At 50.1% G+C, this 14157-nt stretch overlaps 1 protein-coding gene across 1 annotated transcript; it reads right to left on the reverse strand.

The window, feature by feature from the left end:
* Positions 1–1013: 1013 nt before the first annotated feature.
* Positions 1014–12768, reverse strand: LOC135885588 (C-type lectin domain family 2 member L-like). Its single transcript, XM_065413403.1, has 5 exons — positions 12661–12768; positions 8639–8722; positions 7201–7388; positions 5310–5410; positions 1014–1203 (listed from the first exon to the last, which is right to left on the reverse strand). The coding sequence occupies exons 1-5, from the start codon at positions 12728–12730 to the stop codon at positions 1098–1100; spliced, it is 549 nt and encodes a 182-aa protein (XP_065269475.1). The 5' UTR covers positions 12731–12768; the 3' UTR covers positions 1014–1097.
* Positions 12769–14157: the final 1389 nt, after the last annotated feature.

Genomic DNA, 14157 nt, shown 5'->3' on the forward strand with positions numbered 1-14157 from the left:
GTGATATGAGACGAGACTGACAAGCAGCATTCACGGCAAACCAGTGGCTGAATTCTCAGTTCATGGCTAATAGATCTTTCTCCTTCCTTTCTGAACCCAGGTGGGGTGGTTGTGGGTTAGTGTTTTTGGTAAGAGATTTTGCTAATCTACAGTTGTTAGTGCTTTGAAATGTATGTAAATGTACTGAGGCTACATTGAATTTATAGATTTCAAGATGTTGTTGATGTAACAGACTCACAAGGTCCTGCAATATCCTAAAGGAACTTTATTGAACTAAGTTAGATTTTATTGAAATAGGTGAATACCTTTGGGGGTCCACTGTATTAAAATGTAATTGTGTCTGTATTACTGTGGAATTGTATGCGTTTCCATGGAAGGATAAATAAGAGAACAGCAGGGGGTAATTAGGCACATACACTCAGGTTGTAATATCTCCAGAGAGACACCACCACCTGGAGAAGTGCGCCTCCACTAGTTCAAACTGGACTCTCCAAGGACCAGCAGACAAAAAAGATTTTTGGATAAATAGCCTGATTTTCAACCAGCTCAGGGCCTTCTTCCTGATCCAGCAAACAGACTGGACCTGTGGTACGGTTGGAAGGACTGGCTCTAGTGAGCTTGTTCTGAGCTGAAGCTGTGATGAACTTGTAACCACAAGGAATCCGTTGGGTGGGGGGATGGAAGAACTGCTCCTGCCAGAATCCATGTTAGGGTGAACTCTGGGAAGCTTAGTAGCATGTGTGTAGTGTCTTTTATTGTTTTAATGCTTTCTTCATAATGATTTTTACTGTAAGAATAAAGTGGGCTGTCATAGGAAGTGCTGTGTGGTATCTTGTAACTGTAGCAATTACACCTGCTAACTGTCTCGGAGGAGCAAGCAAGCAGGTGTCCTTGGGCAACCTGTCTGTGCTGGGAACAACACAGCAAAGGCAGGGAACTGTGCAGCCCCAGTCAGAAGGGAGAGAGATGCAGCAAGCCTGAGACTAGGTGCCCTTGCTGGGTCACTGAGGGGAAATACAGGTGCAGTTGCCCGGAACTGTGACAGTTGAACCCGGGGTCTTACATTAATTGGCTGAGTGAAGCTTGAGTACACAGAGCTAAGAGGTTTTTTTACAGACCCAACCCCTGGTTAATGAGCATCCAGAACTGGAGATCCCATCTGATTCAATATAGGCGCATTCTCCAGAACCCTTTACTGCCAACCTGCAAGAGAGAATGAAAGAAACTGTTACCTTGAAATTTACCATCAAATAATTCCACTGAACAAGGGAACCCTCTGGTGGTAACACAATCTCTTGAGAGACCCCCAGTGTTTCACCCTAATTCACTACATGACATTTATTGCAAAGAGGAAAATGGGCATTTACTTTTTTTATTATATGGAGATATACCTATCTCATAGAACTGGAAGGGACCCCAAAAGGTCATCAAGTGCAGCCCCCTGCCTTCACTAGCAGAACCAAGTACTGATTTTGCCCCAGATCCCTAAGTGGCCCCCTCAAGGATTGAACTCACAACCCCAGGTTTAGCAGGCCAATACTCAAACCACTGAGCTATCCCTATATTATATACTTAATATAAAAGAGTTTATGTATTTAATTCCCAGACAGACAGCTTAGTTAACATGGAGTTACTAGTAATTTCAGCAAATATCATTTTGGAAGAATTTTGTAACTAAATAAATAACTGGAAATTCACAGTTAGTGTTACACTTCTTAAAAAGCTGTGGGGCTGAATCTCCTCCTCACTCATGCTAGTTTTAAACTGGTCAATTCCAGTTACTTCAGTGGAATTACACCAGTGCAAGTGACAGCAGAAGCAGATCCTGAGAACACAAAAACTCTCCAGCTCAGGTCTCCCACACACGTTTTCCTTAATCTTTCCAAAGTCTGCTTTCATTTTTGATCTATGACATGAATAGCCTGGGTTTGCAATCAGTACATTGGGTTATTTATATATGGGTATTCCTCCATTCCTGTCTGACAGCCCCAAGGAGGTGTTTCTGGGTGCTTGCTCATCTGCCCAAATGGGTAATTTAAGGGGAATTCCTTTTCCTGTTCAGCACAGGTGTATGGGTTCTCAGAGAGACAGGGGATGGTCTGGGCTGTGATGTCATCAATATGCAGATGATACACAAAGTTTTTCCTCATGTGGCCCAGATGGTGCACGTTCCTTTGGTTTTTCCAATGTCTGGCTGAGCTTGGGACTAGAGTGAGAAAAATGGCTAACAGTCAGGTAGAATGGAGACAATACTAGAAGGATGCATTGGGATGCTTCAGGGTATTGGGGGGATGGTTCCACACCATTACTGAGGGAATTTGTCACTATTTGTCAAAGAGGATTACAGCCTGGAGGTGATTATAGATCCCCATCTGCTACTGGGAATCTGACACACTTCAAGAACCTCAAAGTGCTGTTTCCATCTGCAGCTGGCTAGGCTGTGCCCCATTTTTCTCAGATGTGGCCCTTGTCACAGTTCTCCAGGCAACTGTGATCTCCAGACTGGATAAATGCATTGAGCTGTATGTGGGGCTACCCATGAATGCTTCATGGAAGCTAGGACAGCCGCAGAAATGGAAATCAGTACACCATAGAACACCAATCCTTTGTTAACTGCACTAGCTCACTATTTGCTTCTGGGTAATATTTTAGCTGTTGACTCTATGATTAAAGCCCTTTATGGCTTGAGTCCTGGCCAGTGTTCCCTCTCATTTTTCCCACACATGTGCGGAATTAATTTTGTTATGTGCATGAATATGAAGGTGATGTGTGACATCATCCATATTGGTGCACATAACAAATTTCATGTGGCGGGGGTGCGGCCGACGGGGTACGGTGTGTGGGAGTGGGGATCAGGGCTGGGGCAGAAGGTTGGGGGTGAGGGCTCCGGCTCGGGGTGCTGGCTCTGCGGTGGGGCTGGGGATGCGGGGTTTGTGGTGCAGCCTGCTCTGGGGCTATGGCGTGGAGAGAGGACTCCCCCCAGCTCTCTCTCCCCACAGCAGCACCTGGGCTGTAGGGGGAGAGGAGCCTCTCTGGTCCGATCTGGGGCAGGTCTGGGCTGGGGCTGGGTTGGGGCCAGGCGCCTCTCCCCTGGCTATGACAGGTCAGGGCCAGGGGAGAGCACCTGCCCCCCTGGCTGCAGCAGATCCGGGGCAGGGTTGGGGCTGCGGCAGGTCCGCAGCTGGTTCGGGGCCGGGGTGCTTCTCCCCGCCACGGCAGGTCCGGGGTTGGGGGATAGTCATCTCTCCCCGTCACAGCCCTGAACACCTGCGCAGCCATGCAGCTCAGAGGGAACTTAGGACCTGGCTACCTAACAGCTCGCCCTTCTCCTCACCTGCAGTGACACAGAAATGGAAATCAGGTCACACAGTCACACTAACAGTCTCCAGAATTAAACATCAGGTAGTTGGTTAGGGTTGCCAACTTTCTAATCGCACAAAACTGAACACCCCTGTCCACCCCTCCCCCAAGGCCCCGCCCTTTCTCTGAGGCCCCCCCTCCCAATCACTCCCCCCCCCTCCCTCTGACACTCACTCTCCCCCACCCTCACTCACTTTCACTGGGATGGGGCGGTGGGTTGGGATGCGGAAGGGGATGAGGGCTCCGGCTCGGGGAGCGGGCTCTGGGGTGGGGCCAGGGATGAGGGGTTTGTGGTACAGGAGGGGTCTCCGCACTGGGGGCAAGGGGTTTGGAGTGCGGGAGCAGGCTCAGGGCTGGGGCAGGAGGTTGGGGTGTGGGAGGGGGTGCAGGCTCTGGCTGGGGGTGCGAGCTCTGGGGTGGGACCAGGGATGAGGGGTTTGGGGTTTTGGGGCTGGGGCCAAGGCTTTTAGAGCACGGGATTTGGCTCAGGGCTGGGGCAGGGGTTTAGGGTGCGGGCTCTGGAAGGGAGTTAGTGTGTGGGAGGGGGGGTCCGACATGGGGTCAGGGGTTGGGGTGCAGGTGGGAGTTTGGGCTCCAGCTGGGCGGCACTTACCTCAGGCGGCTCCTGGTTAGCGGCACAGCAGGGCTAAGGCAGGCTCCCTGCCTGCCCAGGCTCTGTGCAGCTCCTGGAAGCAGCTGGCACATCTGCCTCCTAGGTGCAGGGACAGCCAGTCAGCTCTGTGTGGTGCGCGCTACCTGCACCCTCAGGCGCCGCCCCTCCAGCTCCCATTGGCAGCAGTTCCTAGCGAATGGGAGCTGCAGAGCCAGTGCTCGGGGCGGTGGCAGCACGCGGAGCCTTCCTGATCACAGCTGCGCCTAGGGGCCACAGGGAAATGCCGGGCGCTTCCGGGAGCCGTGCGGAGCCAGGGCAGGCAGGGAGCCTGCCTTAGCCATGCTACACTGCTAACGAGGAGCAAGCTGAGGTAAATGCCCAACATGATATTTTTCTGTCTTATTATCTATCCCTTTTTAAATTATTCCCAGCATTCTGTTTGCTTTTTTGACTGCTGCTGCACACTGAGTGGATGTTTTCAGAGAACTATCCACAATGACTCCAAGATCTCTTTCTTGAGTGGTAACAGCTCATTTAGACCCCATCATTTTGTATGTATAGTTGGGACTATATTTTGCCATGTGCATTACTTTGCATTTAGCAACAATGAATTTCATCTGCCATTTTGTTGCCTACTCACCCAGTTTTGTGAGATCCCTTTGTAACTATTTGCAGTCTGCTTTGGACTTAACTATCTTGAGTAGTCTTGTATCAGCTGCAAATTTTGCCACCTCACTTTTTACCCCTTTTCCCAAATAGTGAAGCATTGCTTAGGCAAGTAAATACACCTGCACTCTTACCCTATACAGCTCTCTACATGCCCAAGCAGTTCCTTCCCTGTCTACACTTCTATCTTTAGCAGTGTCCCACTACCAGCGACTTTTCCTGCCACAGGGAGAGTCTCCAGCAGTAGGGAAATTCAATGGTGGGGGAAGGCACTGGGGAAAGGCTCCAGTGAAGGGGATTCCCTGCCACAGTGAAAGGCTCTAATAGAGGGGGAGCAGTGAGGAAGGCTCCTGCAAGTCCCCGCTGCCAAAGCCTTTCTCCGCTGCCACCCCCCGACCAGAGCTATTCATGGCTGTGTGTGACTGCACACCACCACAGTGTGGACACAGCCTGCTTTCCCCAGCAGCATGCAGCTACACATACCCTACACTCTGCCACCAGTGGTGTGCCATGTAAATGTACCTTAAGATATGCTGTCTGCTCCTGCTGCCTTGGCCTTCTCTGCTTAGTCCCCTTCAAATCATTCCAAAAATTCTGCTTATTCCAGGAACCCTTCATTAACCCTTCTGTTATCATGTATCCAGGGCAATACAAGTCAATATCAACTTACAGATTTGTATCTAATGGAGTCCCGTTTACCCAATGGAATTCTTCTCCTGTCTTCTGAAGTCCAATCCACGGATCTTGCTTTGTTATTTTCATTATAAAGTTCTGTAGGAAAAAAACCACAAGGAGCAATCTTTGTTCCAGACTAGAAAATGAAAGGATGATCTTACCCTTCTCCCAGACAACTATGGTTTAATGTACCAGTCTTTCACCTCTTGAGAACTGACATCAAAATCATAAGTGTGGATCCTGTGATATCCACATAAAGAAAACCACCCCAAAATTCAGCCTGACTGGAAGTCTCTGCTCAAAAGACTGTCATGGACTAATATTAAGCATTTATATTGAGCCATGGAGGTGTTTTGACACTGTAGTGATGTATAGAGTCTACTATAAGAACCTGGATGAACACAGACAATTATTAAGTATTTACATAGACTCAAGAGCACAGGACTGTACAAAATAGAGAATAAGTTATGTCCCTGCTCTGACAGCTGCAGTGTGACATCAACAAAACAGTGGACAACAGTTTAAGCAAAGCAGGTTGGAGAAATCATTGGTGTAGAGACCAGAAGAAGGATTCCTGGAAGAAGTAGGTTTTATAGAGGGAAGTGAATGAAGAGAGAGGAATTGTTCCAAGTGTTGGAATCAAGAAAACAGATGGTGCCAAACCAAGCATGGAAAAAGATGAAGGGAGCAGTGAGGCAACAAGACTGGAAGGAGCATACAGAGCAAGGTGGGAAGTAGGAGAAAATGAGAGCAGAGATACAGTCAGCAGCCAGATTATAAAGGGTCTTGAAAGTGAAGATAAGGAGCTTCATTACAGTGCAGTTTCCTGTAGTGAAGGTGTAGGGTGGGAGTATGTACTGCATGTCTAGGAGCCACCACACATCCAGGTGCAGTCTGGACAGAGTGGAGACAAAGGGAAGCAAACTTCTTTGGTGGCTAGGGCCAGTGTGGCCCCTAGCACAACTAAGCGCAGTCCCAAAGCCTCCTCTAATTCAGAACAGACCTTCCTGGGTTGGCTGTGTGCAGCTTTGCAACATGGAGCTGCCCAGAACCCACAGAGCAGCTTGTTCTCTGAAGACTCCCCTTCTGCCCCCAGTATGACCACTATGCTGAGGTTAGGGATGGGGGCTCTGCAGCGCTCCCTTCAGCGGAGGCAATTTTCTTCTGGCTGGCTATGGGGCTTTTTTGGGCCCTGTGCACTGCTGCAGCTCCATTTAAGGGACAGACCAGGGAAAGGAGAGAATCTCTTCCTATATTTCAGAGCTTGGCTGGAGTGGGACCATTTCTAACATCCCAGCACTGAAATTTAAAATTCAAGAGCAATGGCAAATCTCAGTGTCAGAGAATTGTTACCTCACTCCCAACCTGGGGCTAACACAAGTATCCAGGCTAGTTCTCCTCGGTGGATTCTGGTAACTCAGAGAGAATTTATGTCTGGTTACAGATAAGAAAGATGGGATTTTGTTTTCACAGACAGTCGCCTCAGACACCAGCATTTGTGAATCTGGTCAATCCAAAGGTTAAATGAGGCATTCCATGGGCAACTTTAAAACATTAACTACCAGGGTTGAAGACGGCAGCTCCAGAGGAGAAGCTGGGAATGGGTGACAGGGGATGAATCATTTGATGATTACCTGTTCTGTTCATTCCCTCAGGGGCACCTGGCACTGGCCACTGTTGGAAGACAGGATACTGGGCTAGATGGATCTTTGGTCTGACCCAGTATGGCCGTTCTTATGTTCATGTATTTCTGTGCACTGTGCCTTGTCATACTCCTTGCACTAGATTTACAGCAATTCAGATGAAAGAGCAGAATGAGAGAGTGGGGAATCACATAGATCCCAGGAGATGGGAGGGGGTGAAACTATCATATTTCATTCCCTTACCAGTTCCTGCTGGTTTTCAATTACAGTTAGGGAGCTGTTGTGTGAGGAACAAAAGCTCCGACTGGAGTCCCAGTCCTTTTCTTTCTCAGAGAAGTAGTAACATTTCCTTTGGTGGTACAGCCAGTCGGCAGGGCATGGTTCCGGAGGAGGAGAGCCAGAAGAATCTTTCCCTGATGAGCTATTTACCGCTAAAAAACGACAACAAACCATCACATTTCTGCCAGTCAGATCTCCCAGAGCAGGCTTCCTGGAGCTACCTAGCCCAGCCCTGAATTTATGCCTTCTGCAGACAAGACCTCAGAACAATTGACAATATTACAGTAAATCAAATATAACATTGGGCTGAGATTTAAATTTAATGAACTTGTATCATTTATGTGTTTCCTAGAGGGTGCTAGATGCTGAACAACCTCATAAAATAGACCTGGTCCCTGGTCTAAAGAGATTACTGTCTAATTATAACCACAAGACAGCTTGTGAAAGCAACAGACCAAATTACCAAATTAAAAAATAATCTCCCCAACTTCTGATAACTTCAGTGTTCGACTGAGCCGGCCTTGGCTGTTATGCCAGAGCAGCATTTTTTGGCAGTCTCATCAGTTTCTGCATTAATTTAGCTTTCATTTTTTTAAAGAGTCAGGGCCAGGGAAATCTTCTGCCTTTGAACTGAAGGACTGTTTTCCTGAATCTGGAAATAGACACGGTCGCGCATTCACAAGTCACATGTAAACCAGGACTACATATGGCCCTTACCATTTCTACTGCTATGGGTTTCACCCAGAGGTGAGAGTAAGCCGGTATCGCCCGGTACGGCGTACCGGCAAGAGCCAATACGCCGTGCCGGACCAGACTGGCTGGTGATTTAAAGGGCCCGGGGCTCCCCGCAGCGGCCGGAGCCCCAGGCCCTTTAAATTGCTTCCTGAGCCCTGCTGCCAGAGCCCTGGGGTAGCGACGGCAGGGCTCCGGCGGTGATTTAAAGGGCCCGGGGCTCCGCTGTGGTAGCGGCAGGAGCCCCGGGCCCTTTAAATTGCCCCTGAGCCCTGGGGCTCCCAGCTGCCTCTGCAGCTGGGAGCTCCGGGGGTGATTTAATGGTCCCGGGGCTCCCAGCCGCAGCCGGAGCCCCGGGGCCTTTAAATCTTGATTTAAAGAGCCCGGGGAATTTAAAGACCCCACCTCTTCTGGTTGAGGCCACAGCCCCTGCTCAGGACTCCGGAGTACCGGTAAGTCCTTTAAGTTACATTCACCCCTGGTTTCACCTCTCCAGTCTTGAAACTGAGTCTTAAAATGAAGTGTCTCTCTCAAGGGACACCTATTCTACGCTCAGATAATGGGAGTTATGAACAAGCTAAATTTGGTTTTGGTTTCTATATGAAAATCTGGAGTTCTCTTGACTGTAGAGGTAAATAATACTTTATTTTAAAATTACTTAAATACTTACCAAGGTGAATACACAAGATCAAAACCACGACAACAGCAAGAATCCCTGTAGTGCACCTCCAGAACCAGATATTTGAGCAGAGCCCTGAAAACAATCACGTAATTATAAATTTGAGAACACTAAAAGAAATCCATGTACTAGAATGGGGTTTAGGATGCAATGACTGGTTGTGGTCTTTAAACTAGTCCTAAGCACATGAAAAGAAGGATAGGAGCAGAGCTGGAGATCTGGAAAAGTTGACAGTTAACCTAGCAAAGCCCAGACGTAGAAATTTCTGCATTCAACAACCACAATGAAAAAACAACAAAAGGCTACTGAAGCTAGGAGAAGAAAAGACGAGACATCCACTACAAACAACTGTGTGCAATGCCAGTACTCAGCACTCATAATAATAGCGACAGAGAGAGAGATGGGATATGAGGAGAGGGGACTGAACTGGGAGAGAAGAGAGAGGAATAGAAAAATTAAAGAACAGAGCTAATGGGTAAGGCAGTGAAGGGTTCATGATGTGTGTAAGGGAACTAAGGACTGTCATTGTCTACTGCTCTCTGAGCCCAGAACTTCTGCTGCTAGAACCTCCAGTCTCCTCCCACAAAGACTCCCTCTCTTTCCCCCACTCCCTGCCACCAACTTCAAGAGAGTGAGCTCTACTTGCTACCAGGAGGGACCCAACTATCTGTCTGTTGTAGTTTGCTGTTTCAAATCCCAAGGGGCTAGTGAACAGAGGACCAAGTACTTCCAGGAAACTGCTCCCCCAGGGAGAGTGCAAAACAAACAAAGCTGAGAGTGAGTGTTAGATGGGGGTATTTCTTGCTCTTTTCTCTGCTGCTTCATGCAGTTTCTGCGCTATTTTACACTTTGCTGCTCTGGCTGGAAAGTTCCCTGCTGTTCCTCTGCGCCCAGAGCACAAAGAGGCATAATTATTTAGCATTTATACAACAAGTACTCCTGGGGGAATTCTGCGTCACTGCACAATGCAGAATTTCCCCCTCCCACAGAAATGGGCGGCAGAGATGTTGGCCACCACTAGGGGCCACTGAGTCTGGCAGAGCTCAGCTCGCAGATAGAAGACAAGGCTGGGAGAGGAAACTGGAGGGTTCCCAGCACACCCCGAAGGCAGGTGGCGTGGGCGTGAGGAAACTCCTTACAACCCCAGGACTAAGCATCAGGCTGTTTCTCCCTCTGGATCCCTGGGCTCGGGGGGAAGGTAGGGTGTGAGTGTCTGGGCTGGGGGGGCCACAGCTGGGCTCTGGGGATTATGAGGTGTGAATGTCTGGGCTGGGGAGGGGACGCACCTGGGCTCTAGGGGGTAGGGGGAGTTTGTGTCTGGGCTGGGAATGGGGGGCCTTGCAGCTGGCCTCTGGGGCGTAGAGGGTGTGAGTTTCTGGACTGGGGGGGGCGTGGCTGGGATCTGGGTGGGGGTGTGAGTGTCTGGCCACCCAGCTGGGCTCTGGAGGGCAGGGGGAAGAGAAACAGGAATTTGGTTGTCATAGGGGTTTCTTTAACTCTCTACTCCTGGGGGAAACTTTGTGTGTGTCCATATTGTTACAAACATCCTTGCTGACAGGTATTTTTAAAATAAATTACCAAAATAGTTGGAAGTGGCATGATTATATAGTGTTATTTTGACAAATAAAATTTACAGAATTTTAAAATATTATGCGCAGAATTTTTATTTTTTTGGCACAGAATTTCCCTAGGAGTAAACAAAGCAAGTGAGGGATAGCTCAGTGGTTTGAGCAGTGGCCTGCTAAACCCAGGATTGTGAGTTCAATCCTTGAGGAGACCATTTAGGGAACTGGGGTAAAAATCTGTCTGGGGATTAGTCCTGCTTTGAGCAGGGGGTTGGACTAGATGACCTTCTAAGGTCCCTTCCAACCCTGATATTCTAAGTGTATGTAATGCCTTAAGCTTACAGTTAGAAAAGATACAGGGCCAGATTTGCTAGTGTAAATCAGTGTAGCTCCATTCTAGTCACTGGAGCTACCCAAACTTAAAGCAGCTGGGCATCTTTCCAAAGCTGAGCTGAGGATTCTGTGGGAACCAGATACAGACTGAGAGGTGTATATTATTGCCCATTGCAGGAGGGAGGCAGGGCAACTCCAGCAGGGGTCAGGTGAGGAACTGCACTAGGCTCTCCTGGTTACCTTAAGTAAGGCACCACTCAGTGCATTAGATCAGAGCACAGTGGGAAAGGGGCCATTTCATGTGTAACTGACTCCTGCTGTCACGACAGTGTGGAAGTTCCATTCCTGCAGTCTGAGCCCAGCAGCATTTCCCATCCATCCCTCACGCTGCCCCTGAAATGGCTCTTTGGACTTTCTGATGGGAAGTCTCATACAGTGGGGAGATGTGGCGCATCCCACCAGACCCAGCCCAGCACATGCAGCATCTTTGGGCAATAGTTTCACAGACCCTTTTTACACAGACTGATGCAATTGGCTGCATGGCCCAACATGTTCAGAGGGTGGTTTGGTCTACACTACAGAGTTAAGTCAACAACCTAATTCTGTAAGCATCTACACTAAAATGTAGCTCCCACCAATCTAAGTTGTCCACTACATCACCTTAATAACTCCACCACCACCAGAGGCATAGTGCTTAGGCTGACGTAGTCAGGGCAATGTAGCGTCTGTGCGGACACTGTGTTACTTACATCATCTGCTGGCTGTCAGCCCGGTGCTGGGCTCACAGCTAGAGCCCCCTGTCCCCAGGGGCTGACAGCCTGAGCCAGAGAGGAAATGTGAAATAATAGCAGTTGTGAAACTGACCACAATGTCAATTTCACTGCTGGTAGGCTCCCTGCCCTGGAGCTGGGAGCAGCATCAAGAATCCTGCCTGCAGATGGGGCTCCCCGGGCTGTTGCTGCGGTGTGGAGAACCTGTCAGCCCCCAGAATCCTGGCTCCAGATGGGCACTTGCAGGCTGGCTGCTGTGTTGCAGGGAACCTGCACACTCCAGCTGTGTGAGCCCCATGCCAGGCCTACAGCTCAGGCTGTCATCCCCAGGGTGGGGGGGCTCCAGCTTGAGTGCCTCATAATGCCCCACTTCAGTGAGTGGAGGCGCTCCTGGTGAGGACACGCACCACAGAAGGAGCACAGTGTGGATGTGACACACCACTTCTATTACTGCGGTGGCTGTATGTCCACTTAACATAAATTATCTTAATTCTGTAGTGCAGGCAAGGCTGGTTTTATCTGCTGCCCCCTGGTGAGGGAGGGCCCACTACTTCCCTTGCATCGCAGTCACGGGATTTCCAAGAAACAGGGCGGGTCCGGGCAGGCTCTGGCCCACTGCCCTCAAGGGGGGCCTGGCTCCCTCAGGGAACTGCAGGGAGAAGTGTCTGTCTGGTGTCCTGATGTACACAAGTCCAGACCCACCGCACCAGCCATTGCACTGGGATTCCCCTGTCTCAGCAGCTGCGTGCTCCCTGGCCTGCTAGGATCCTCTCAGGGCAGCCCAGGCAATGCAATAGTGGCTTTTCTCTTGGGGAGAGGGATAGTTCAGAGGTTTGAGCATTGGCCTGTTAAACGCAGGGTGATGAGTTCAATCCTTGAGGGGGCCATTTAGGGAACTGGGGTAAAAAAAATCTGTCTGGGGATTGGTCCTGCTTTGAGCAGGGGGTTGGACTAAATGACCTCCTGCGGTCCCTTCCAACCCTGATATTCTATGCTCCCACCCGCCTCAGGATTGTTTTCCCTGTCTGGGCTGGGGCTGGGGCAGCCCCTTCATTTGCTCCAGGGCATGGGCTGGGCTCTTCACCTGACGCTATAGCGGGTTGTGCGGGAGCCGCCTCCCCACTCACACAGGTCCGCTCGCCCCGGCTTGATCTCGCTGGAGCTGCTCCCAGCAGGGGGATGAGCCCAGCCTCTGCCAGGTCCCTCCCCGCGCCAATTGACATTGCTTTGCTCTGTCTCAGCAGGGTCCCCTCCTCCAGCGCCGCCCCACTGCGGCCGGAGAAGCAGACGGAGCCCGGAGCGGCTGCTGCGGACCCCAGCGGTTGGCTCCCACAGGCATATTTACCTGGGAGGCATCCAGGGGAAGCGGGGGGCGACCCCCCTCCTATTACTGCGTCTCCCCTGCTCCGGCTCATTTAGCCCAGTCCCGCCTTCCTGTCTCCCGCTGCATGGCGTCCTCAGGGCAGAGGCCAGGGGGCGGATACTAGTGGATAAGGGAAGCGCTTTGGGGGAAGGGTCCAGTAAATTCTGACACGGGCCTTTCATCTCCGGCACCGGTAGTTTCTCATCCGGTGCATGGGGGAATGGCGATCTGCCTCCCGAATAGTTGGGAAGCTTGGTCAGTGAGTGTATATGAAGCACTCTAAATCAACATTATGTAAATGTTCAGTGTTGTTGTCTCACCTGAAAACGGAACTGCACTTGGATATAAACACCGTCATGGGTTGATGGTCCATCTCCCTATGGCAATGGAACGGACGCATGGCGAGGAGGTGCCCCAGTGAGATGCTCGGTTCTTAGGTGTGAAAGAGAGAGGGAAAGCATGTTAATTAAAATCGTGATGATACTATATTGTTGAGAGTCGTAAATGTAATGGGGGGGGGGAGGGGACAAAAAGCTCCAGACAAGTTAGCATTACAGGTCCCCTGTCCTGCACTCCTCCAGTGCAGGGTTATCTGCTCCTGCTGTGTAAATTGACCTTAGTCTGAGACAGAACAAGACCAAGGACCCTCTCCCGCCAAGCAAATGACACTGCCCCCCAAACTACTTAAATCAACCCCATCACCTCTAGTGATTTCAAACATCCTCTCCCCCCTCCCCATTTTTTTCTGTTTGTCTGATTTGGATTGTAAACTCTGTGGGGCAGGGACCAACACCACTTTCATTTTCTAAAGCACTAAGCACACTGTAGTAATAAGAATTAGAAATCTGCTGCATGATAGCTCTGAAAGGGAAGGGCCTCACCCTGACTTGCTGCTGACTTCAGGCTTTGCTGCTGCAGCAGCTGCTGCTGAACTGAGCCACAGATGGGGAGCCGTAGACAGGCGAGGAGACCATAGAAGGAGTCTGGGAGGAGGCATGGAGAGCGGTGTAGATGACCAGAAGGGCCGTATACTGGGGGACACAGAGAGGTGGCAAGGAGCTGTGTGCACTCCCTGGCCTCAGAACATGGGGACTTTTTGGAAAGCTGAAGCAGGGGACAGGGCAGGGAACTCAAGTCCGTAGAAGAGTGAGGATACAGAGGGGGTGGATTGCAGAGGCAGAGGATAGATGGCATGATCAAGGGAGAATTAAGGGTTGTCCTGGATATTGGGGGAGGCATGGACTGAGGTAAATACAGGGTCAGGGTGGGGCATTTACTGGGGGTGATAGAGAGGTTCATATAAGAGACACTGATTTCAGTGAAACAGCCCCAAATCACCAGCCAATACTCTGAAGCCGTGTGCAGCATAAACAGCCCAGGAAACTGCACCATCTCCAACCCTTTGTCTCAGCATTTTGTGCTTTTTAAGGCTGAAAAACAAGCCTTTAAAAGTGACTGGATCTGCTACAGTCCAGAAAG

Source organism: Emys orbicularis, chromosome 1 (assembly GCF_028017835.1).
Source record: "Emys orbicularis isolate rEmyOrb1 chromosome 1, rEmyOrb1.hap1, whole genome shotgun sequence".
Lineage (NCBI taxonomy): Eukaryota > Metazoa > Chordata > Testudines > Emydidae > Emys > Emys orbicularis.